Source organism: Castor canadensis, chromosome 11 (assembly GCF_047511655.1).
Source record: "Castor canadensis chromosome 11, mCasCan1.hap1v2, whole genome shotgun sequence".
NCBI lineage: Eukaryota > Metazoa > Chordata > Mammalia > Rodentia > Castoridae > Castor > Castor canadensis.
In genome coordinates, this window is record NC_133396.1 from 45141757 (window position 1) to 45164861 (window position 23105).

Consider the following 23105-nt stretch of genomic DNA (forward strand, 5'->3'; position numbering starts at 1 on the left):
ACCGGGAAGGGGCAGGGAGGGGGAGGGGAGTTAAAGCTAACCCAGACTCTCAGCTGCTTCTGGATTGAGGAGACCCTTGGGGTAGGTCACAGTACCAGTTCTGTACACCTTTGAGCGCAGTGAGGATTGGCTTTACCCTCTGTGCACAGACAAAACCTAAAGTGAGGTAAAGTGAGTCATTGAAGTAGAGGTTCAACCAGATGGCCTGCTGAGCACTGAAGGTGCACCTGTTGACACCAGTCTTATCCCCGATGTTTAGGGGACTGCGACAGGAGAGAAATGAAGTGCAGTCACTGTCAAGGGCTGGCCCATTAAGGAAGGTGTGGAGGCTGAGTAGTGTGGCTAGAGAAGAAGGTGGCAGACTGTGCCACAGTAACTGTGCTCTGCAAATAATAACACCCGTGCACGTGCGAGAAGGTAGAGCTTGTTAATGTAAGAAAAAGGAAATCATGTCGCTTGTAACGTGCTCAAAGTACCGGGATGAGAGAAGACAGACACAATACACACAGGCGCAGGGCTCACATGTACATGTTATTTTTCAGTTTAGTTTCTTACAATCTTCCTTTCCTGATTCCACAGCACAGAGGCTAGAAGATTCTAGTAGATTCCAGCTATAGAAGTTTATGCTACTCAGAAAATATATGGCTAGCAAGACAGCATCCCTGTTTTCTCCTAAATGGTTTATGTATTCGTGAACAGCGAAGCCTTTAGAAGCAAACGGATGTCAAATAACAGAATCATACCAAAAAATGACACAGGAGATTTTCAGACTTGATTCTAAAGCTAATTCTAACTGATCGGGTGGTTTTCATCACCTCCATGTACACCCTCACACATCCAAGGCGGGCCAGCTCAGCTGTGTCATCGTCTGGGATGGCAATATGGCCAGGAGATTTCTTGGAAAGAAGTGGCCAGAGGCCATAAGAGTCTGGGCACCATAGTCTTTTAGGACTGTGTCTCCATGAAGAAGGCCTTTCTGTCATCAGGTGTGGCTGGAAACTGGTTCACTTAGAAGGGAGAGGGCGAGATCGGACACTCCAGAGCTGGAGGCGGCGGCCGGGAAGTCTTTGCCTTGCACTGGAGTGTTACACAGCGTTCAAGAGGATGTCACCACAGGGAATTTCTGTGGGTGTTTCTGGAGTGATGCTTTTAATAATGCGCTGTTGGGAAGAAAATGCAATGTCATAAACAGCCTTGTCATTAACAAAATTGCAGAAATATTTCAACATTAATGTTCAAGCTCAAATAGCATTTTAATTTTTTTTTTCTTGGTGGTACTAGTGCTCTACCATTTGATCTACGCCCCTAGTCCCCTTGCTTTCAGTTTGTTTTTCAGATAGCGATCTATACTGTTGCCTGGCCTGGCCTCGGTGATCCTCCTACCTCTGCCTCCCAAGTAGCTGGGATTACAGATATGAACTACCACACCTGGCCTAATGACATTTAATAGTAAATTGGAATAATCTCATTGACTTTTCTTAAGAGAGGAATTCCCAATTTGTTTATTCTCAAATATGGATAAAATGGTATAGTCAGTAATTATAAGCATGTATAATACCACTATTATAGCACTAATGGGGGGAAATGAGCCTTCAATAGAACCTCTGCCTATACTGGGCTTTTGAGTGACTTGGGCAAGGACACCTCATTTTCTAAATAGAGGCATCTCCCTGTGGCCACAAAGGGCTTGGGGAGCAGAATGAGAGCTGGATTTTGGTCCCCCTTCCCTTCAGTGAGGTTCCTGGAGCCCTGCATGCACACTACAGCTATGGTGCCCGGTGCCATAAGCCACTGCAATGGCCAGGATGTTACTGATTCAATGAATTCACCTGAAAAGATGGCAAATGACCACATCACGAAATTTTAAGAGGTGGCCATTTAAATCATTTCTAGAGCAGTGTCACCTTGATGTAGTGCCTGTCACAGAAGAAGCTGACAATTTCCACTGCTGACAGTGACATGAAGCAGCTCAGGGATTTGAAGAGGAAAAAGCAGCAGCACTACAGAGGCTTAGAAAAATCCTTATTAAGTTGCTTATTAAAATCTGATGACCAAAGGTCTGTAAGCAGGCAAAATTATATCTGAAGTTACGTTTTGATTTATTGTCTTTAGATGAAGCTTTGCAAAAGACCTTTTTATTTTGGATTGAAAAAGTATGAGTACACTTCAAGTTTTTATCTTTTTTTTTACGGTACTGGGGCTTAAACTCGGGGACTTCACCTTGACCCACTCCACCAGCCCTTTTTTTCTGATGAGATTTTTAGAGATAGGGTCTTGCAAACTATTTGCCCGGGCTGACTTTGAACCGAGATCCTCCTGATCTCTGCCTCCTGAGTAGCCAGGATTACAGAAGTGAGCCACTGACACCCAGCACTTCAAGTTTTTCTATTTTCTGCTTCTGGGGATTTGTTGTTCTTTAAAGATCAGGGTCTACAGAATTTAAAAAGTTCCATTCCCACAGTTAATAAAATTCCTGAATACTAAACTCTCACACTAGAAATCCACTAAAAAAGGAGTCGTTGCAGTATTCATTTGGTATGAGGGCACTCCAAGTCACTGAAAGCAAACTTTCAGAAACCATCCATTCCCATAAATGAATCTCTGAACTATAATTGGCTTAACAGAACTATGCCCTGCTAACTGGGAATGAGACGCAGACCACTGTACCTAGTCTTGAGTGGGTGTAGGGCATGTAGAAGAGATTGCTAGGGCGTGTGGTAGAGGGCAAGGCCACTGTAAAGAGGAATGCTTAACTTTTGTACCCTAACCCCGTCCACATATTCTGGCTACTGAGTTCCCAAAATACCAGGCCTAGTTTTGTTGTCTATATTTTGGCAGTATTCTAGTTGCCAGACTACAACTGCTTTCAAAATTTGTCAGGTCCTGACCTACACAATGGTAACCAACCAATCTAAGAAATGGACCACTGGTGACATCTTCATAAACAAGTGCTCATTAGGGACCACCTTCCAGTAACTCTGTGCAGGCTGTCAGGGGTTTCTGCAACAATTACCTAAGCCAGTAGATGACTCCAACCTTGAGACTTCCAACTATAAAAAATTCTAGACCCTCAGGGTACTTGGCAAAACCAAAAACGACCAAAACGTGGTATGCTTCATTGCGTTCAGAGACTAAGCATACACATGAGAACGTGAAAAGGTTTTGAGAAGTCATTTTAAAAAAACCTGTTGAATTTGCTTTAATTTAGCATTTCCTAAAACTGACTATATAACATTTTCCCCCAGCAGTGTCTCCTGTTGCTGTCCTATGATACTCGTCCTCAAAACACACTTTTCACATTCCTGTTAGAAAATGACCATAGCATTTTTTTTTAATCATAATCTCCACTTAAAATCAGTGCATAGCTCTAGAGAACACAGGCCTGCTGTCTTGCCCAAGGGCATGCAGGAGGCAAAGCAGTTGTCTGATAAGCTTAGGAAGCTCCCCACCATCCCACCACCCCACCACCCCAAAGATCAGCTCACTCTTTTGTTGTATTTGGGAGATGCCTGATGATACCAGTGGCAGACATTAGAGGTCTACACCATGGTGTAGGTATCTAAATATTTAAGACTGAGAGTCTTCCGGTTGAGTGAATTTCATGTAGATTTACCCCTTTTGAATACACCAGAACAAGGGAATAGTTTTTCCCAAAACAGTTGCCACCTGAACACATACACACACACCTCCTTAAACGTCCCTGGAGTGATGATCAGCCGGTAAGTGATGTACATGGGGACGCAGATGATGGACGAAGTTCCTATGCAGTAACCCAGGATGACACTCCAGTGGGGATAATTATACTGGAAAAGTCGCAGCTGGGGTGGGCTCATCAAAAAACTGCAAATGATGAACTAAGACAGAAATTCCAAGAAACATTAAAAATCTTCACTATCCCCATGTACATAGAGACAGTTCTGATACCAAATGCCAAAGGCTAAGATACTGTTGAGCTATGTCCTGGGTTTGAACTCTGATGCACACAATTACCAATTTCTGCACCTAAGCTACAAAAATAACCAGGTGCTTCTCTTGGTTTCCTTCATGATCCCGAATCTTGGGGCCTACCGTGGGGATGTCACTGCAATCCTACAGTGACCCCCTGAAGTCAGGGAAGCTACAGCCCTTCAGAGCTGCCTCCTGCCAAGGAGAGACAGGCATCCATCGGGGCTGGACAGCAGAGGGATGAGCTGGGTGGCTCCTCTGCTGTCCCCACCAGGCTAGGGCTTCATATTCCTCTCTGCTTTGTTCCTTTTCCTGCATTTCTCCACTGTGGTTGGCTTTGGTCAGATGGAAGATTCCTTATATCTCAGATAGATCATAAGGTTCTTCAGACTCGAGGTCCTCTCAGGTTCCTGGAAACATTCCTTTTCCTCTTCCTCTGCAAATGTTTTCTGCAATAAGCTCTGTCACCTGGAGTTTCACCAGGATGGCTCTCAGGGAGGCATTCCAAGACCTGCCTTCCTGCCACAGGTCCTCATAATGAAAGGAATTACGGGACGATAAAAACAGCTTAACGTACTTTTCACATGAAAACTTTGATGAAGAAAAATTCCACAGTGTGCCCCAACACCCAATTTATGAGTTTTCTTATTTCAGTTTGGTTTTCAGAGTATAAATGTCAGTTTTTGCCTGGTAACCACTATGCCAATATTGTTATTGCTCTTGATTTAATTTTATTATTTCATAGTCATAAAGGAGACAGTAATATAAATTATCTGTGTGGTTAAACATCTATTTATATCTTTTTCTTCCTTTGTCTGCAGATAATAAAATGGGAAATTGTCAAACACACATCTGTTTTCTGAGCACTGTTATCCTAAGTCCTGGAGGAGGCCTTAAAAACAGGAGTCTGGTCAATTCAAACCTTTCTCCTGCCCTACTCTGCTCCTCCCCAGACACTGCTACTGCGGAAGTTAATGTGGGGACGAGGACTGACGGTGTGGTTAGGAGCCTTCCCGGCCAGAACCCGGCTCATCTTGATGTCAGGTGTGTGAAATCTAAGTCAGGAGGCGCAAGCTTTGCATCAGAAACTCCTTACCCTCTCGCACAGCCCGGCCTCTCCTTGCTCATACACAATATTTTCTTGTTTCGTAACTTGATTTCAGTGAAAAAGAGTACTTTTAGTAAGTTACACATTGTTTACCTGAAGCAGCCTTAAAAAGTCCAGAGCAGGGGATCTGGTAAGTAAGTGTAGGAGTGGAAGACAGATTTGCTCCTCTGAACTGAACACTTGAGCACTTCCTTTAGCGTTCCTTTAGGGAACTGTAATGTGCCTGCACTCAAATCCGTATGTGGATTCTGCTGGGCGAAGGGACCTGGCGACCTCACGCCACCAGAAGTGAGAATGCCCAAAGCCTCAGGGCCAGGATGAGGGTGAGATGTGATGAGGCACTCACTCAGGCTCAACATTTAAGGGGGAGCCAAAATATCAGTAATCAAATAACAAATTAGTGCAATCTGTAAGGGACCAGCAGCTGACGGAGCCAGGTTAGGTAAGACAAGTGAGGTGAGCCATACAAGGGAAGTGAACTGCTTGGGTCGTGCCTATGTTTACTAAAATGTTATTCATCATGGATCTTTTTGCATTTCTTTTTTTAAATATTGCATTAAGATAGTGTTTGAGTACTGAGTTTTTTGACTCTCCTGGTGAGTGCCTCACTTGTCTTACCCCTCTGTACCCTGGACACCATTTCCTTACTGAGTGAGGAATACATAAGTAAACAAACAAACATGTTTCTGCCCTCAAGGAACTAATCCAATGTCCCTTCTTCCTTTGAAAAACAAACGAAAGAGTTTAAGTAGATTATCAAGAAACACAGGTATTAATACAAATTAATAACCTATTTATGTCAGGACTTCGGCTTCTGGCAATGGTAGGCCAAGTGATTCAGCCCAAACCTCTCACTAAAAACTGAAATTTCTGTATTAAAAAAAAATGAAGCCAGGCACGGTGAAAGCTGAGTTTAGGGCTGGGTGGGGAGATTTCCTAGCTCCAGTTCAAAAACATCATGGATGACATAGTGAGATTCCTATCTCAGAAGAAAAAAAACAATTATTTTACTTAAAAGCATCAGAAAGTTGGTGAGGGGATAAGGAACTACCAGGTCAAGATCTAAGAAAACTCTGCAGCCGGGAATGTTTGCTGTTTGGGACAAATGCTGGTTTTGGTTTTGAAAACCTCTGGAATGCAGGAGAATGGAAGTCATGAGGGCTTCTGGAGTGCAGAGAGACACATGCAGCCTCACAACGGCGAGGATGAGCTTGTGAGCCATCAGGTATAAGTTAATGTTGAGATTTGTGGGGACACAAAAGTAAAAAAAATGGACTGCTCAAGAAAGTCAAAGCAGGACTGGCAGAGTGTCTTCAAGTAGTAGAATGCCTTCCTAGCAAGTGTGGGGCCCTGAGTTCAAATCCCAGTGCTGCCAAAACCAAAAAAAGTCAAAGCTCAGAATGCAAAAGAACTGTTTTAAAGCAGGGAAAGGACCAGCTGTAAGGTAAAAAGGTCCTAAGACATAATGGGATGGGCCAGATACCCCCCACCAAGCTGAAGAGGGTTGAAGGAATGGCCTAATGACAATTCTGGCTCTGAAAGAGCAAAAGGCCCTCAAAAATAAAGTTACAGATAAATGAAAGAACTGAAGAGTAGCTCCTGCTGACACACAGAGTAGGTTTAGCCCAGGTTACCTGGGTGCACACTAAAGGCCAGCAGGGCATTGTCCATTTTTGGACACATGTGCACACAGTAGGGAGGTAAGAGGAAAGGAAGGACATGCAGGCAAGATGAAGTGAACAGTGGACACACGTTAGCAAATGGGCAATCCTTGGAGCTCAACTCTCTTTATCCAGGTCCTCGGGCAATAAATGGATTTCACTTTTGACTTGGACCTATGTTTGAGAACCTCTATGGGGGGGCCTCTTCCAGAAGATACAAACAAAAGTATACACACAAAATTGCTAGAACCCCTCATGGGCCTTCGAGTTCTTACTTGTTATGTAACTTCAATGTCACCAAGCCTCAACGTCCTTAAATGTACCAGCGGGAGTACTAGTGCTACAATTGCTTTGCAGAATTAGCGTGAGGATTAAAGAGCAATAGCTACAGGGTTAGCGCCAGTCTGCCATGGTGCTCAGTGCTGAACGATGCTATTTATCGTTGTCATCCAGCAGGGGACAGACGAGCTAATGTGACTGAAGCCCACATTATTCTACAGTGTTAGAAGTCAGAAAAGGGTGAGCGAGAGTGGGCACAGCGCTGGGAGGGGCGCGAGGGGGCTTCTGAAGTGACGGTCATGGTTTTGCTCTGTGGTACGGTTCTGAGTACATAGCGGTGCTCCATTTATAAAATGTCTTTGAGATGTAAACTTACACAGGAGAAGGTGATTGCTGCTCTGAGAGCCCCCCAGTTCCCAGGGCAGCTTGCACACTGCTCTGCATACATGTCACGTGTCAATAACATTTAGTTTTTAGTCAATGTCTGGAGGTGAGTTTTTTCCCCCAGGGCAAGAAGGACACCGGAAATGACAACTCACCAGAAGAAACACAGGGCTGATGGCTACCCAGCAGATCCTCCAGAACCATCCAGGGGTGAAGCCAAGCATCTCCTTCACGTCACTGCAGAACTGAGTGATGCCTAAACTCATCCAAGAAAGACTGATTTACTGGGAAGACACAGACTGTCCTTCTCTCTCCTGATTCTCAGAGAGAGTCAGGGTCACTGGGATCAGTATTGAGAAAGACAAGGAAGAAAGAGCTGGAATTCCATACGAGGGGCTTGGGAACAAAATCTGGTGTGACAGCGGGACTGGGAGAGGTTACAAAAGTGTATTGTCATAGCAAGAAAAGCTCTTTCTACACAGCAGGCGGGTTGATGGACATTTGAAGAGAGGCCCAATGCCCCTTGGCGCATTTCTAAGACCTTTCGCTTTCTGAGCTCTCTACGTTCCCTAAGTTGATTTTACTGTTATTATAGAAAAGTTGAATTTTGTTTAGGAATGTGAACCTGCCAAGCAGAGACCAACTTTGACAGTTCACTGGAAACTTTCAAAGGAAATTTTTAACTACAATATTGCCTATTCATATACCAGATCAAGATCAAGGTTCTATAAAAAGTTACCGGCACAGAATGAGAACTGAGAACTCCCACTGACTGGTGGGAGACTGCGGGGGACAGGTAGTCAAGGTGGCTTCCTAGGGCAGGTCTGCAGTGCTTCTTAAACTTTGAACTTCTCAAACTCCTCACTGAGGGAGGAGGATTTCTTCTTTTTGAAAAACTGGGCCTGTGTGCAACTCACAATGTACCCTCCCCTCTTCTTTATAATATGTGCAATGACTACCATGTTAAACGTGGTCACTGGTAATCAAGTTTTATAGGAAACAGGAAAACAAATGCATTTTTAGAATGAGACAATTGATTTTTTTTTCTCCTGGTTCTGGGGATTGAACCTGGGAACTCCAGTGTGCTAGACCAACACTCTAACACTTGAGCTACGCCCACACCTGATAGATTGCAGAGAGATGGTGGTCTTCATTTCAATTGTCTGTGCCCTCCCCAGCCCACCTAGGGGTTCCTGGCAATGGACCATCTGAGCTTTCTCCCCATATCCTGGTGGGTTCACCCTTATAAATCCCATCCCAGGACTGGAAGGGATGAATTGGGGCAGCTACTACCAAGAGAGCATTTTTGCCTCTTTGTTAAGAGGTAAGTGGCTAAGATTTGTCTCAGAACTCTTGCTTGAGAAATTTAAATTTGGGGCCAGCCTGTTTAGCAGTAGTATACTGTCCACTCTGCAAATGCATTTTGTGTGCACTTTTTTTTTTTTTTTTTTTGTGGTACTGAGGCTTGAATTCAGGGCCTACACCTTGAGCCACTCCACCAGCCCTTTTATGTGATGGGTTTTTTTGAGATAAGGTCTCGCAAACTATTTGCGGGGCTGGCTTTGAACTGCGATCCTCCTGATCTCTGTCTCCTGAGTAGCTAGGATTATAGCAGTAAGCCACTGGTGCCTGGTCCCATGTGCACTAATTTTATGTTGTCTCTCCAATTCATCAGATCCACCATGATCTTAAACCACTGCGGAGAGCGAGTTAAATGGAACCACTTCAGCCTTCCTCCACTGGGTAAACATTCCCACTCAGAATGGAAAGACGTGTGCGCCCTTGACAGTACGGGAAACCCACTGTAAAGAGCGCAGAGGAAATGACTTACTGAAGAAGACACTCAGCTGAGATTACTTTATTGACCCATCAGGAGGTCACGTTTTGTCAACTTCCCCCTCCTGTCTTTCTTTGATGGCATCGGCCCTTCTACCTGTGTGGGTTGAGGGTGCTGTAGAAAGGATCTCCACTGGCAGAAGGGAGTTCTTACCATAGAACCAGGACACAGCAACTGCTTCTATAAGTGCCACTGTGAGTACCGCAGGCCCGGTGGCATACTCCTCCAGCAGCTTCACCACATAGGCCCCTCCCTGGGAACCAGATCACAAACCTAGGTAAGTACCCTCTGAGGCACCGCCCTTCCTTACTCCAGAGGCCACAGAGTTTCTGAATTTAGGATTATTTGAAAATTCCCGCCCTGTAGCCTGCCTCCTGGTGTGGCCTTTGAGTGTGGGCAGGTTTCACCCATCAGACTCTGCTTGTTCTGTGGTGTGTTTTTTTTCGTTCTTAATGGTGTAAGGAATGGGATCCAGGGCCAGGTGCATGCTAGGCTCTGTCACAGAGCCACACGCCAGCCCCAGAGCACATCCTTGTTCCCACTCCCCACCTGAGCTTTAAGAGATAAACTCCAAAGAGCCTCTGGAGCTATTTTCAATTTCAACTTACTGAACACCTCAACCTGGGAGAATTCCCACCTCTGAAGATGGAATCTGGGGGAGCATGACACTGGCACATTAGCACTTTGGTCACAGATCTTGCCTTCTATTCTAACCTGACAACATGGGATCCTATGAAGTCCCATCCCCCACCCTGCTGAAGATGCAGAGCCCTTAAAGGGGGCCAATCTAGGCAAAATCTGCCTAGGATGTCTGTGGTGTTCTCTGATGCATGCCTTACCATATTTGCCTCAGATACCACAATAGAAAAAAAAACATTGCTGGAGAGGGTCTGACTTCTTTACCATTACAAGTTCTAGAGGAGACAAAATGGCATTACACACAGTAAGACACCAGTCGTCACCTATTCTGCACATCAAGACATCAGAAGCCAGACACTGGTGGTTCACACCTGTAATCCTAGCTACTCAGGAGGCAGAGATCAGGAGGATCTCGGTTTGAAGCCAGCCCAGGCGAGTAGTTCACGAGACCCTATCTTGAAAATACTTAACACAAAAAGGGCTGGTAGAGTGGCTCAAGGTGTAGACCCTGAGTTCAAGCCCTAGTACCGCAAAAAAAAAAAAAAAAAGACATCAGTGCAGGGCTAGGCAAGGTGGCACACACCTATAATCATAGCTACTCAGGAGGATCATGGTTTGAGGACAGCCTGGACAAAAAGTTAGTGAGAGCCCATCTCAACAACAAGCCAGATATAATGGTGTACAGCTGTAATCCCAGCTATGCGGGAGGTAGAGGTTGGAGGATTGTGGTCCAAGGCTATGGGGTTGTGGGGGAAGTCACTAAAGTGTAAAAAAGGACTGGGGCATGGCTCAAATGGTACAGTGCCTGCCTCAAAGCATGAGGTCCTGAGTTCAATTCCAGTATCACAAAAAAAGAAAAAAAAAGACATTAGGACAACATTCCCATGAAAGCTGCACTAAGGAGTGTAAGTAGACTAGAAATACAAATCCTACTTTCTTCTCCGGGTATTTTGCCCAGCCTGAAATATAAGGATCTATTGTAAAATGTGAACAGCCTATAGATATAATGCACAGATGCCATATATGATGCTGCCAAAAAACACCTTTCTTCTTTCTTTGGTGACAAACTTTTTTTTTTTTTTTGCGGTGCTGGAGTTTGAACTCAGGGCCTACATCTTGAGCCACTCTACCAACCTTACTTTTGTGATCAGTTTTTTTCAAGATAGGGCCTCATGAACTATTTGCCTGGGCTGACTTCCTCCTGATCTCTGCCTTCTGAGAAGCTAGGATTACAGGCATGAGCCACGAGCACCTGGCTTTTTTTTTTTTTAATTTGCCATTTTGGTGGGGGCTGGTATGGGGTTTGAACTCAGGGCCTCATGCTTGCTAGGCAGGCACTCTACCACTTGAGCCACTCCACCAGCCCAACTTTTTTTTTTTTTTTTTTTTTCAATTGGTTCTGGGGATGGAACCCAGGGCCTCGTGTATACTAAGCAAGTATTTTACCACTGAGCCACTAACCCATGGTGACAAACTTTTTAATGGTGGTAACAGCTCCCCTTCCTTAGGCCCCCAAATGAGGTCATTATGTGGGGACATGAAGGAAATGAACAGCTTCGAACGGTATTCAGTTTGTGGAGCCTAACTCAGCGCCGAAAGCCATAATACTTACAAAAGTCAGGGTGGTCAGGGATCCAAAGAAGCAAGTTATGACTACAATGAGCACAAACCACTCCCGGCGCTTGGCCCAGATGTGCGGAAACTCATCCAGCAAAGCCGTGATCACCCCCTCCAAGCCTGCAAACTGAGAATACACGCAATGTCACAGGGGAGACTCTGGAACAAGTCTGTGCCTTCGGGTCAGTGAACAGGAGGAGAGGTAAGAATGTGAGTGACCAGTCTAGCTGACCATCTCTAGTTCCCTAACTTGCCGGCTCATGAACACATCTGGAAAGATGTTCCCATCCATCCTTAGGGACATCCAGGAAAGAAAATAAGCACATGTACAAAACTTCAGTACGTGAGGTTCCTCAGGGAGACTGGTCACACCAGAAAGGTCAGCTCAATGCTGAGACTTACTCCACACTAATAGGTGCAAGGTGTTAAGCCGAATGCTGGGCAGGGCAGAGACACAAGAGCGACCTCACCCTGGCCTTCAGGTGCCCTCACCTGATTGAGGGTCAGCACACAGTAATAAGGAATTCACCTACGCTGAGCCCTTTGCCAGGGCCAGGTACTTTCTCCACGTTATCCCATCAGGGACTCTGTAATATCTTAGGGGCAGTAAGTGCCATCACCCAGGAGTGGGCAAGAGCTTGGGGAACGTCAGGAGGGAGCAGCCCTCCTTTCCTGGGAAGGCCCAGGTGGAAGGAGATGGGTCCCTCCTCCTCCTCCCAGAAGCTGGTGTCCCTCTGCACTCACTCACCGTGCTATCCAAGCCCAGTGTGATCAGCATGAGGAAGAAGATGATGGCGAAGAAGGTGGATGCTGGCATGTTGGCTATGGCCTCTGCATATGTAATGAAGAGGAGGCTGGGGCCTGTGGGAGCGGGAGACAGGAGAAGGTGGGTGCTGAGACCTGTCCTGCAAAGATGTGCCGCAGATTAAAATTCAGCCACACCAACAATGAACAACTCTCATGGTAAGAACCGCCCACGAATCAGACTTTGACTAAGTGCTCCTCACCCTCCATGCCAGCGTACCTGGCCATCCCGACACCTGGGAGGCCAGGAGAGAACAGTATCCACCTTAAAATTTGTGTCCTGTTAACACGGGGAATGGGAACAGAGTCAAGACTGGCAATACTGGGACCAGAACAGGAGTTTCTACTATGTAACAAGTCAGTGATTTATTTTCAGAGCCAGGATTGATATTTCTAAAACCCCCTCTGATGTCTTCAGCTCCAAAAGAGTAGGAGAGGAAATAAAGTCCTCCTGCTATTTTCAAGTCCCCTTGGATTGTGTGAGGACCTATCTTCAACCTTTCATGGGACTAGCTAAAAGTACCCTTGTTTGGGGCATGTGTTGATCAAGACACCACATCAGGCCAAATATACAAGTAAATCTATAAGAAAGGCCCAGAACACCCCTCTTTTCAACATCTGTCATGCTTTTCTTTTTCCATGAGACCCTCACAGGGCAGCAAGTAGAGTGACCCCATCAGCTACATTTTATTCTTCTGCAAAGGGCAGTTCGGAGATTAGTGATTATTTGCCTACCAGACTGGACCCAACACAACATCGTCACAGGACCCAAGTCCGCTGGTTTTAAAGCCGCCATCAAGTCATATTGTCAAACCCCTCACGGGAGGCAGAAGGCCCCAGTCCCGGGCATCAAGGGAACTGCCCTATCCCTGAACGCATGGGAAGGGTGAGATCTCCAAAGCATCAGGTTTCTCTCAAATCCTTGAAAATGTAAAGGGCCATTCAGGGATAATTCAAAAGTTAGCTATTTTATAGAAGTTCAAAGAAAAGCAACTCAGTAAACACGGTCCAAGGTCCTACCTGCATCTTTGGCCACCTCAGACACATCTTCGTTCCTCATCTCAGCCATGTAACCAAGCACCGTGAAGATGACAAATCCCGACACAAAGCTTGTCATGCAGTTCACCATACTGGTCACCAGTGCGTCTCTGGGGTGGAAAGCCCAAGGGGCCTGAGACAATTCTGGAAAGGGGATTCTGTGCCTGCCTTGCTGAGACAGGCCTCCACGGCTCACAGGACCCCCAGACTGCCCTGGTGTCCCTCCAGTTCTCCCACAGGCTGCTTCCCAAGCTTGGAACACAAATGCTGGAACCACCATCCAAGCCACCGGGAGAGTAGCAGCTGGGGTCCCTACTGTGGAACAGCACAGCACAGACCTCTCCATTTCAAACCGAAGAGGTGCTATTCTGGAGTAGAGGATGGTGCCTTGGCCTCATGTTTGTGAAGTCCTCAGACTTAGATGTTTGACATTTATCTTCAAGTGAAGTCACAAGACTGCTACAGAGATGTCCTGACTTGTTTTTTTTGGTGGCACTGGGGTTTGAACTGAGGGCCTTGTGCTTGCTAGGCAAGTGCTGTACCACTTGAGCCATGCTTCCAGCTCTTCCTGACACTTTTAAAAAAGATTTCATCATACAACTTCAGGCTAGTGTACCAAATGCAAGGCCATATTGCGTACTGTGTATACGATCTCCTACCCCTCTATCTTTCTTTAAAAAATAATTTTTTTTTTTGTGGTACTGGGGCTTGAACTCAGGGCCTATACTTTGAGCCACTCTGCCAGCTCTTTTTTGTGATGGTTTTTTCAAGATAGGGTCTTGTGAACTATTTGCCCTGGCTGGCTTTGAACTGTGATCCTCCTGCTCTCTAGCTGAGTAGCTAGGATGACAGGCGTGAGCCACCAGCACCTGGCTATAAATTCTTCATTGTTTCTTAAATAACACAAATCAAGTACTGGACATTGCCACTGTGATAGGACACTAAATTAAGTCTAAAGGCAAAGAGTGGCACCTAAGTCATCATTAGTGCAATACTCCTGTTTTGCTAAAATATCAGAAGTGATTTTTCCACAAAAATTGTGGCATTTCATGTTGGTCAAAATAATTCCATTAGTATAATTTTTTGTGTATATACATAAACAAATCACATTACAGTTTTTGTTAAATATATTAACTAGCTAAGCCCATCTATTTAATTGTATGTTGTCATTTTTATAAACCTCTTGTAGAATTTCTTAATTATTTTTATATGTAGAGACTCACAAAACAGAAGTGGCCTGGGGCCTCTCTCAACCTCTGAGTGGCCCAGGTAAAGTTATGGCCTGAGTGGGTACCCTGGTCCTGGGGGTCAAGCCAAAAGCCTGTGGCAGCCCTGAGAGGCAGTTTTTTGTGGCCTGCACCCAGTCAGGTTGGAGGCCATCAGTTCAATCGTCTTCCTCCAGACCAGCTGGCTTTTGCTCACTTTACTTCTCAGCTTTGCACAGGGGCCTCGGATACTCACTGGTAGCAGTTGTTGTTGAACTTGTTGTAGCTAGCAAATGCCAGGAGGACCCCAAAGCCCGGACCAAGAGAGAAGAAGATCTGAGCTGCTGCGTCCACCCACACCTGCAACGCAGCAGGGGAGGCATGGGGTGAGGGTGAGACCCAGGCTAACGCAGGCACCAGCATGGCAGCACCTCTCATGTCTCCCTGTGACTGTACGCAGGGCAAGGCCCAGCTTTTTAAGGCTCATCCGAGGGATGGGCAACATAGCCCGTGGAATACAGGTGAGTCCTCTTCCTATTATTTAGGCTTACACCATCCAGTGGCCTCTACTGTACCTTTCTTTCTTTTTTGAGATGGAATCCCACTTAGGAGCCCAGACTGGTCTTGAACTTGTGATACTCCTGCTTTAGACTGCTGAGTGCTGGGATTACAGACATGTTCTATCATGCCAGGCCTCAACTATACTTTTTATGCTTATAGTTCTAGTTAAAACTATCCTTAAAGATATGCACATTGTTTGTTTTATTTTTTGGCGGTACTGGGGTTTGAACTCAGGGCCTTATGCTTGCTGGTTAGGCCCCTACCACTTGAACCACACCCCTAGCCAACATATTTGCACATTGAAACTAAACTGTAGTTGTCCCTACTGTCCTATTTAAAAGGGAAATAGCTACATGTAGCAAATGACAGACACGTGAACACTGTTTCCTTTAATAACATACCCCTGTCTCTAGGAGTTTTTGCCAGTTGGGTTTCAAGTAAAAGACAACACCCCTCCAGGCTCCAGGGAGGGTGGCCCCCCTCACCAGCAGGATGGAAAGGACAATGTAAGGGAAGGTGGCTGTCACCCACACGACCTGTAAGGAAGGAGAGTGGAAACATGTCATCGCCACACTGTTCCAGGGAGAGCAAGGGAGAGAGACGGGTGGGTGCAGTGTCTTATTCCTGAAGGACCTCTGAGAAAGGGAGTCCACCTTTTTTCTTGTCATTTTATGAGGCAAGATGATGTGACCAAAAGGTCACTGCTTTCACAGACCGACAGACAGACAGGGATCTGACTCAGCTTGGCCAGTACTACCTATCTCTAAACCCACCCCACATCTGTAAAGTAGAGAGTACATCTAGCAGGAAGCAATAGGGTTGGTCAATGTAGATAAAGCACTGAGCATAGTCCACGATGGGCTGTCAGGAAATTAGTGCCACAATTAGTAACTGTGACTCTACCATCAGGTTAAAGGAATTTTGAAAGAAATACATAATTTTTAATATAAAGAGGCTGTGCTGCACCCCTCCCTTACATGCACTTATATGTACGTGGCTCATGTCTAGAATCTTCTAACTGATGTGGACGACCTAACTGATGTGGAATGTGTGTGGTGTTGAAGGAAACAATGATGGTCCGCTGATCAGCAGTGGTGCAGCTCTGGATTCTGAGTTCGACACTGTGGGACCCTTGGCAGGCCTGGAGCGGTAGCCAGAGCACTCACCTTGCCAGACGATTTGACGCCTTTCCAGATGCTGAAATAGATGATGGTAAAGATGAGCACGATGCAGAGAGCAAGCTGCCAGCTGATGCCCCCCAGGTCCTGGAGACCCTCGGACCGGTGGATCTGTAGGACGTGGCGCCTGGAGCGACAGAAGGAGAGGCCTGTGAGAAGATCTAGAGAGTGAGCTGAACACTTCATCTGTGATCCTTCTAGAAGGGCGCCCAGAGAAAAATGGACACTGTGCTGCACAGACCAAGAGGTCCTCAGGAATGGCTGGGATGGGTCCTGCTGGTCCTGAAGGAGCAAGCAGCTCATTCAGCCAATAGCCCTGGGGGTAGGCCTCAGCCCCAAGCCAGAATTCCTGGTTCCTCCTTTGCTGTCTAGGACCTGAAGTTCTTGACTAACATGACTGACTTTCAGACACACGAGGATTTATATTTGTGGGTAGTGGGTCCCCTCCCTTGCCCTAGAGTAGCTCTGTCTTTAGGCTTCCATTGTCTGAAATTCTTGCATTAAAAACACTACTGGGCTGGGGGTGTTGCTCAGTGGTTAGAGCACTTGCCTGGCATGTACAAGTCGCTAGGTTGAATCCACAGCACTGCAAAAACTAAACAAAAATACCACCTTCTCTAAACATCTTCCAAAAGGTAGATCCCACTTCCGAAGTCAACACATTAAATAAGAATTTAAACTATCTGAATAGTTTTGAATAATTGAAGAAACAGGATGTTTTGCTTCCACGGCAATTGGCTGGGAGGAGGAGCCAGAAGGGCAGTTTTGGTGCGGAGAGGTATGTTGGAAAGTGAAGGGAGGGGTCAGCTTGGGGGTGATGGAGCAGCCTGGCTGGTACATGGGAAAGGTAGCGGGGTGGCACAGAATGGACGGATCATGAAACACTCAAGGCAAAGTTTCCCAACTCCAAATCCTGCAACTCCCTCACTCCTGACAGCTTCATCTCTTAGAAACCTGCCAGCAGAGGAGTGCCGAGCCCTCAGCCCACACCTGCTTCCTAAAGTGCCAAGCCCCAAGGGTGTGCCCTGCCCTTCACAGACCACCTCCTCATTCACATGCACTTACGTATAAAATTCTTCAGCAGGGGACGTGGAGTGGAGTGTCCAGGTGATGTTGTCCTCGGAGAAGTAGTTGGTGCAGTTACCAGTGTTCCAGGGGTTCTTGCAGCTGGTCCAGGGGAGCTGGTCCGTGAAGGAGGAGATGAGGTAGTAGAGCGCCCAGGCCATGATGGTATTGTAGTAGGAAGCAATGTAAAAGGCAATGACGCAGATGGCAAAGCCAATCCCTGGGCAGTGGGGGAGAGAGGCCATGTTCAAAGGGCAGCCCAACCGTGAAAGGCTGAGACAGGGCACCAAAGAGTCTGCAGCCCAGGTGAGAGGTAAAGATGATTCTGCCATCCATGTCATTCCCACTGACTCCAGCAGAGGGCAGGGAAGTTGGCAGTACAGTGGGTTACTCGTGTGTATTTGTAAACTTTCATGGTTCAGAAATGGGTGCTGTCAATACTCTAGATTTTTAAATTTAGTTTATTTTTAATTGTCAGTTATTCTGTTTCTTCTTCACAGTTTCACATCACTTGAGCAATCAAAAATTTAAAAGTTATTGCTCAGAGACAGCCAAGGCCTGAGCGATTCCAGGAGTGGGTCCCACCTCCCACCCATTTGCAGGAAACGCCCTGCCCTCCCAAACCCTTCAGGTACCTTTGAAAATTGGGCAGATTTTCCTCCAGATGGAAATGCATCCGTTTCTGTGGTACTGGCCCAGCGCAAGCTCCATGTAAAAAAGCGGGATCCCCCCGAAAATGGCCATGATGGCGTAGGGGAGGAGGAATGCCCCTGAGGCAGAGGAGAGACAAGTTCACTCCCTGCCCACATCTGTCCCTCTGTCAACCCAACAGGACTTGAAGGGTCACACCAAGAATCACAGAGTCACCTGACGTGCAAGCATCACAGAGACACCCTATGCTGAGTGGCCTTACCCTGTGCTGCCCTGGTCTCAGTTCTCCGCCATATGTAACAGTAGACAGAGCTCTACAGCTAAAACAAGCTGGGTGTGGATGCAATGTATAATTGTCCTAGCTCCCGGGTGATGCTGATACAATCAGAACAGAGCCCCTGGGAACAGATCACCTGTTATGATCGATACCGCTGCAGCCACCTATGAGTCATGGAGTTGGATCTCTGCTTCTCAATATTATCTACAGCTCCAGCTTCCTTCTGAAGCCACCTTTGGGGGCATGGGGGTATTTCTTACAGAACAGGAAAGCACAGAGTTGCTACGTAGCTGGAGTTGCTGGTATCTCTCGGATCCTGTGGCTGAAGCTGAATTTGAAAATGCCAGGTTGGGGATTTCTCATCTGCAGCCTGAGTTTCAGCACAGAGGGTGGGACAGTTATGATAACTTTCCCTCCTATAAAATGCTTGGGTCCTAGAAACCCAAAGTCAGCATGACTCAAAAAGGTCCACATAACTTGCAATCACATTGGGTAAACCTGGCTTGAGAATAAAACCATGTTGTGCTTTCATGGTGACCTTCATTCAAAAGGTTTGCTTGATTGGCTTTACAGTAGGAAATATCACCAGGACCCAGCCCCTTGTATAATTCTCAGGCTAAAGGTGAGTCCTCCAAGCTAGAGATAAGGTGATTATGACTTCCGCTCCTCCTGGGCAGGAAGCTCTGAACCTCCCAAGGGCCGCCATGGAACTGCCTTTGCAGCCACATAGACTGAAGTCCTTAAAAGATCCAGGAAATGTAGGTAACTCTGTGTCAGGCCATGGAAGAAGTGAGGATGACATAGGCAAATTATCCCCAAAGCTTGCTCTACCTGCCCTTTAAAGAGCTCCTGTCAAAATAAATATTGACTGACCTGATACCCATTTCTTCTTGGCCCTTTCCTATTCTGATAACTAGTCCAGTGTCAACACAGAGGGCCCATACCTTCTCACTCCTCTCTCTGTGCTGCTCTCCCCAGCCTCCCACACTCACACCTACAGTCGGCTGTGATTTTTTTAAAGCCTATAGAGGCTTTAGGGTTACAAAAGAACCAGATATGGTTTCTGGCCTCAAAAATCTAACACTCTTGTAAGAGATATAGGTACATCCCACATGGTCTGGGGTTGACATTTGTGCCATGCTGTTGCTGGGTTCTGTTTAGACTCTGGACCTAAGTTGATGTCGTTCTCTGACCTCACACAGGTCCAAAGGCCCAGTAGGGTTTGGAGCCCTAGAGCCCCTTCTCAATTTTTCCTTACACAGATCCAACCCCTCCAGACTCTTCCAAGCAGAACCTGCCAGTAGGAGTGGAGGCTCTCACCCAGTGCCATGGCCATTCCCTGACTTCCGGCTTGGTGGAGGACAGAGCTAACACAGGATAAGAGGAGGCCCTTCAGCAAATGAAGCACTAATGACACTAATGAAACTGAGGTTGGATTGGGAGAGCTCCCAGCCAACTCCATAACCACAAGGCCTCATGCTGACCTTAACTTTGGGCTGGAAATTTGTCTCTCAGACCAGCATGGAAGTCTAAGCAGCCACATTCCCAGGCTCCTATCTGTTACACAAGACAGCTAAGGTGTGGTTTGTCTTCTGCCTCCCATGGGGACCTACAGCCCACTCCTGGGTCAGAGCCTCTGCTTGTGATACTGACCTCCTCCATTCTGGTAACAGATGTAGGGAAAGCGCCAGACGTTGCCCAGGTCCACCGCGTAGCCAATGACTGAGAGTAGGAAATCCATCTTCTTGCTCCAGGTCTCCCGTTCTCCTTGGTGAATCTCGGCCACTAGGGTGGTGGTGGCAGCCGGAATAGAGTGCCTAGTGTCATCTCCTATGCGAGGGTTGGGAACTGCTGAGTACCCACTGGACATTTGACTAGACTCTGCTCTGTCGCCAGGGGTGGGGACACCCTTCTGTAGAACGCCATTTTCCTGACAATCCTCTCCGTCCTTGCATGCCGACAGCGCCTTCTGAGAGTTCCAGGCTGTGGTCTCCATCCTGCGGCTAGTTAATGACACCGATGCCCATCTGCCAGTAACCTAAACTAATCCTTGTGCTTGGCTTTGTGTGTCTCCTGGGAGCTTTACAGCGACGGGATTGAGAGCTCTGCTGGGAAGGCACAGGAGAAAGGCATTTGCTTGTCTTTGATATTAACTCACCACACGTCTCAAACATCATTAGGTAACAGGATCACAAGTGCGCCTGTTACAGGTGAGCAACCCTATTTGCTACGTGAGTCAATAAAGTCAACTAAATTTTGCAGCCTATACAAGGTGTTGAATTCTAAGTAATTTGAAAAGGAAACAAAACAAAAATAGACCACAACTCTCCAAGAACAAGTGAATTGGCTTCACTTCGAGGGGCAAGAAGCAAACCCTGCTGTTTGTCAGTAACTCAGAGGGCTGTCAGGACAGGCTCCCGCCAGAGCACCACAAAAGTTGGTAGAGACAGTCCTCTCCATCATTTAAACTCAACCCCAAGTTAGATTTATGTAAATTACAGATAGAACCTAAAAAAAGAGAAGAGCAAAGGACAGAGGTGAGGGCCACCCCTCTGAGGTACCCCAACTGCTGGGCTGCGTCCAATACACCTGTGCTCAACCTTTCTGTTTCCCACAGCTCCTCTGTGGGTGTGACTGTGCCCTTCCCATCACTGCCGCTCACCATTCTTCCTGCCACTCACCAGCAGCTCCTGGGGCCAAGCTACTTGTTACCGCAACAGTGGGCAGACAGGTGTACTCAGTACAGAGACCCAGGGAGAAGAGTGCAGGTCACTGCGGCCAGCGCGCCTGGCGATCCTGGTCCCACACACCCTGGTGGAGAGGGCTGGGCCAGAGCTGCTGTGCCTTCATTTCACTGCCATGAGTTGGAGTGCAGGGAAGGCAGCTTGGCTTTCCTGTGGTTCTGAGCGCTGAGATTTCTACACCTGGGACAGAAACCTGAGCCCTTTCGGACTTTAAACCTATGGCCTGTTATAAACTTACAAGCAGCCAAGACCTTCCAGCTCACCTTGTTTCTCCTGGGCCTGAGTTTTCAAACTCTTGAAACAATTCAGTAGTTGACAGATGTTTCTGCTTAGTCAAAATCACCTTATCTTTTTCTAGAAACATACTGCTACCCTATTCACGAGGGCAAAGATTCCAAATCAACCTCCCAAATCCAATAGCAGGAGGGGGGCTAGAGACCATAAATAGCAAATGTACGTCTCCTACCTACTTGGAGTTTTTGGTGACTCTAAATTAACCATGTACACATAGAAATGTGAAGATAAGAACACAGTGGAGGGCTGGGGACATAGCTCAGAGGTAGACCATTTGCCTAGCATGTGTAAGACCCTGGGTTCATTCGATCCCCAATATCACAAAAAACAAACAAAAAAACCCACAATGAGTGAAAAACCAAAACACAAAGTAGGACCTTCACACCGAGGACTGTGGATAGAAATACTGACATGAGCACCAGGAGATGAGAGTAATTAGGGTTTTATGTTCATCGGGTTCTTTTCTTCTGTAAACTGGAAAATAAAAATTTTAAAAGGATTGATTGTTGCCAAAAATATCTACAGCAAAACGACATAAATCAGCTATATGTAGCCTCTGTGTGTGTGTGTGTGTGTAAGGGGGTAGATGTTCTGGGTTCTACCCTGTCCAGTTGTTTGGCCCCAAACCCAAACTCAATGATACAAATACCACTGAGAAAAGTAGGAATTTCTGATATAGCCCTCTAGATAAAACCTTACTCTCCTCCCCAGCCTCTCCCTGCTCCCCAAGTCCTCGGGACCTCAACTAGACTTGATAGAACTTTCTTTCTCTCTCTCTCCCTTTGTCCTCCCTTCCTTCCTTCCAGTCCAGGGGATTGAAAGACATTTAAAATAACCACATATCATCTCTCTCACTATAAGTTAACATTTAGCAGGTCAAGGGACTTTTTTTTTTCTTTCTGTTTTTTGAGAGAGAGAAAAATGCTGAGATGTTAATATGTTTAAATGCAAAACGAAGTTAAACTTGAACTTGGCAGGGTCTGGTTGTGTTTGAGAAGGCCTCTGGACTCCTTTTGGCCTACATCGACGACATGTTTTCCACACTAAACCCTGAAGAACCAGAAGACCAAAGGCAGAGACAGACAGCTTTGCCACGGGTGGCCAGATGGCACCAAACTGACAGCCTGCCAGTGATCCAGGTATTCCTTTCCCTTGCTCTTTCTTCCTCCGCCCCCAAAGTTTTCTGTAGAACTCTTTCTGTGTCCAACACTACCACCTTCCTCTTATTTAAATGATGAAGGGAAGCATGGACCCAGTCAGAAGCAAAGCCCTGGGCAGGGGGAGGAAACCCCAGCTACAGCAGTGACTCACTACCCTCCTGCCTCAGGAGCCAAAGTTTGTTCTAGATTGCATTTATTTTGTCCCTTGGAACATCCTGGAGGGAGAATGGGAAATGTGTGGATGGGGGGTGGGCAGTATTTTTTCCAGGATCCTCAGAGGTTCAGCCCCAACACATCTTACCTCTACTTCTTGGCAACTATGATGAGTGAGTGGCTCCTGGAAGGACAACACACTATTCTCTATTTTTGTTCTGACTTATTATAAAGTCTGGTTTCCTGAAATATCCCCCAGCACTTTTTAACTTGACAAAAAAAAATTAAAAATTTAAACCTGTTACAAGCATCCCTCAGGCAACCCATGGCATTAGGTGGCCTCTCCCCAGGGGTTGGTCCTCTCCATCTGGGGTTTTCCTACCATGTACCCCCAACCCTTGATCATAGCACATGAGGTGTAAACAGAGATTTAGCCACTCAAAGTCACAAAATAGGCCTTTCTTCAACTGGCTCCCCCGCCTCTCCCAGTTAGAAGAACCTCCCC

General features: G+C 46.5%; 1 protein-coding gene across 4 annotated transcripts in view; it reads right to left on the reverse strand.

The window, feature by feature from the left end:
* Positions 1 to 512: 512 nt before the first annotated feature.
* Positions 513 to 23105, reverse strand: part of Slc6a4 (solute carrier family 6 member 4) — a 39041-nt gene continuing 16448 nt past the window's right edge. For 2 of the 4 annotated variants that reach the window (XM_074046538.1, XM_020178825.2), the window contains exons 2-14: positions 19903 to 20354; positions 17957 to 18091; positions 17322 to 17541; positions 16245 to 16383; positions 15480 to 15614; positions 14774 to 14877; positions 13295 to 13422; positions 12219 to 12331; positions 11466 to 11597; positions 9368 to 9467; positions 7533 to 7633; positions 3687 to 3854; positions 513 to 1160 (exon numbers count right to left, since the gene is read on the reverse strand). In XM_074046538.1, the coding sequence (XP_073902639.1) occupies positions 1086 to 1160; positions 3687 to 3854; positions 7533 to 7633; positions 9368 to 9467; positions 11466 to 11597; positions 12219 to 12331; positions 13295 to 13422; positions 14774 to 14877; positions 15480 to 15614; positions 16245 to 16383; positions 17322 to 17541; positions 17957 to 18091; positions 19903 to 20245 (1893 nt within the window). In that variant the 5' untranslated portion in view covers positions 20246 to 20354 and the 3' untranslated portion in view covers positions 513 to 1085. Of the gene's footprint in view, positions 1161 to 3686; positions 3855 to 7532; positions 7634 to 9367; positions 9468 to 11465; positions 11598 to 12218; positions 12332 to 13294; positions 13423 to 14773; positions 14878 to 15479; positions 15615 to 16244; positions 16384 to 17321; positions 17542 to 17956; positions 18092 to 19902; positions 20358 to 23105 lie in introns of all 4 variants that reach the window. The other 2 variants (XM_074046537.1, XM_074046539.1) reach the window with 1 other exon arrangement.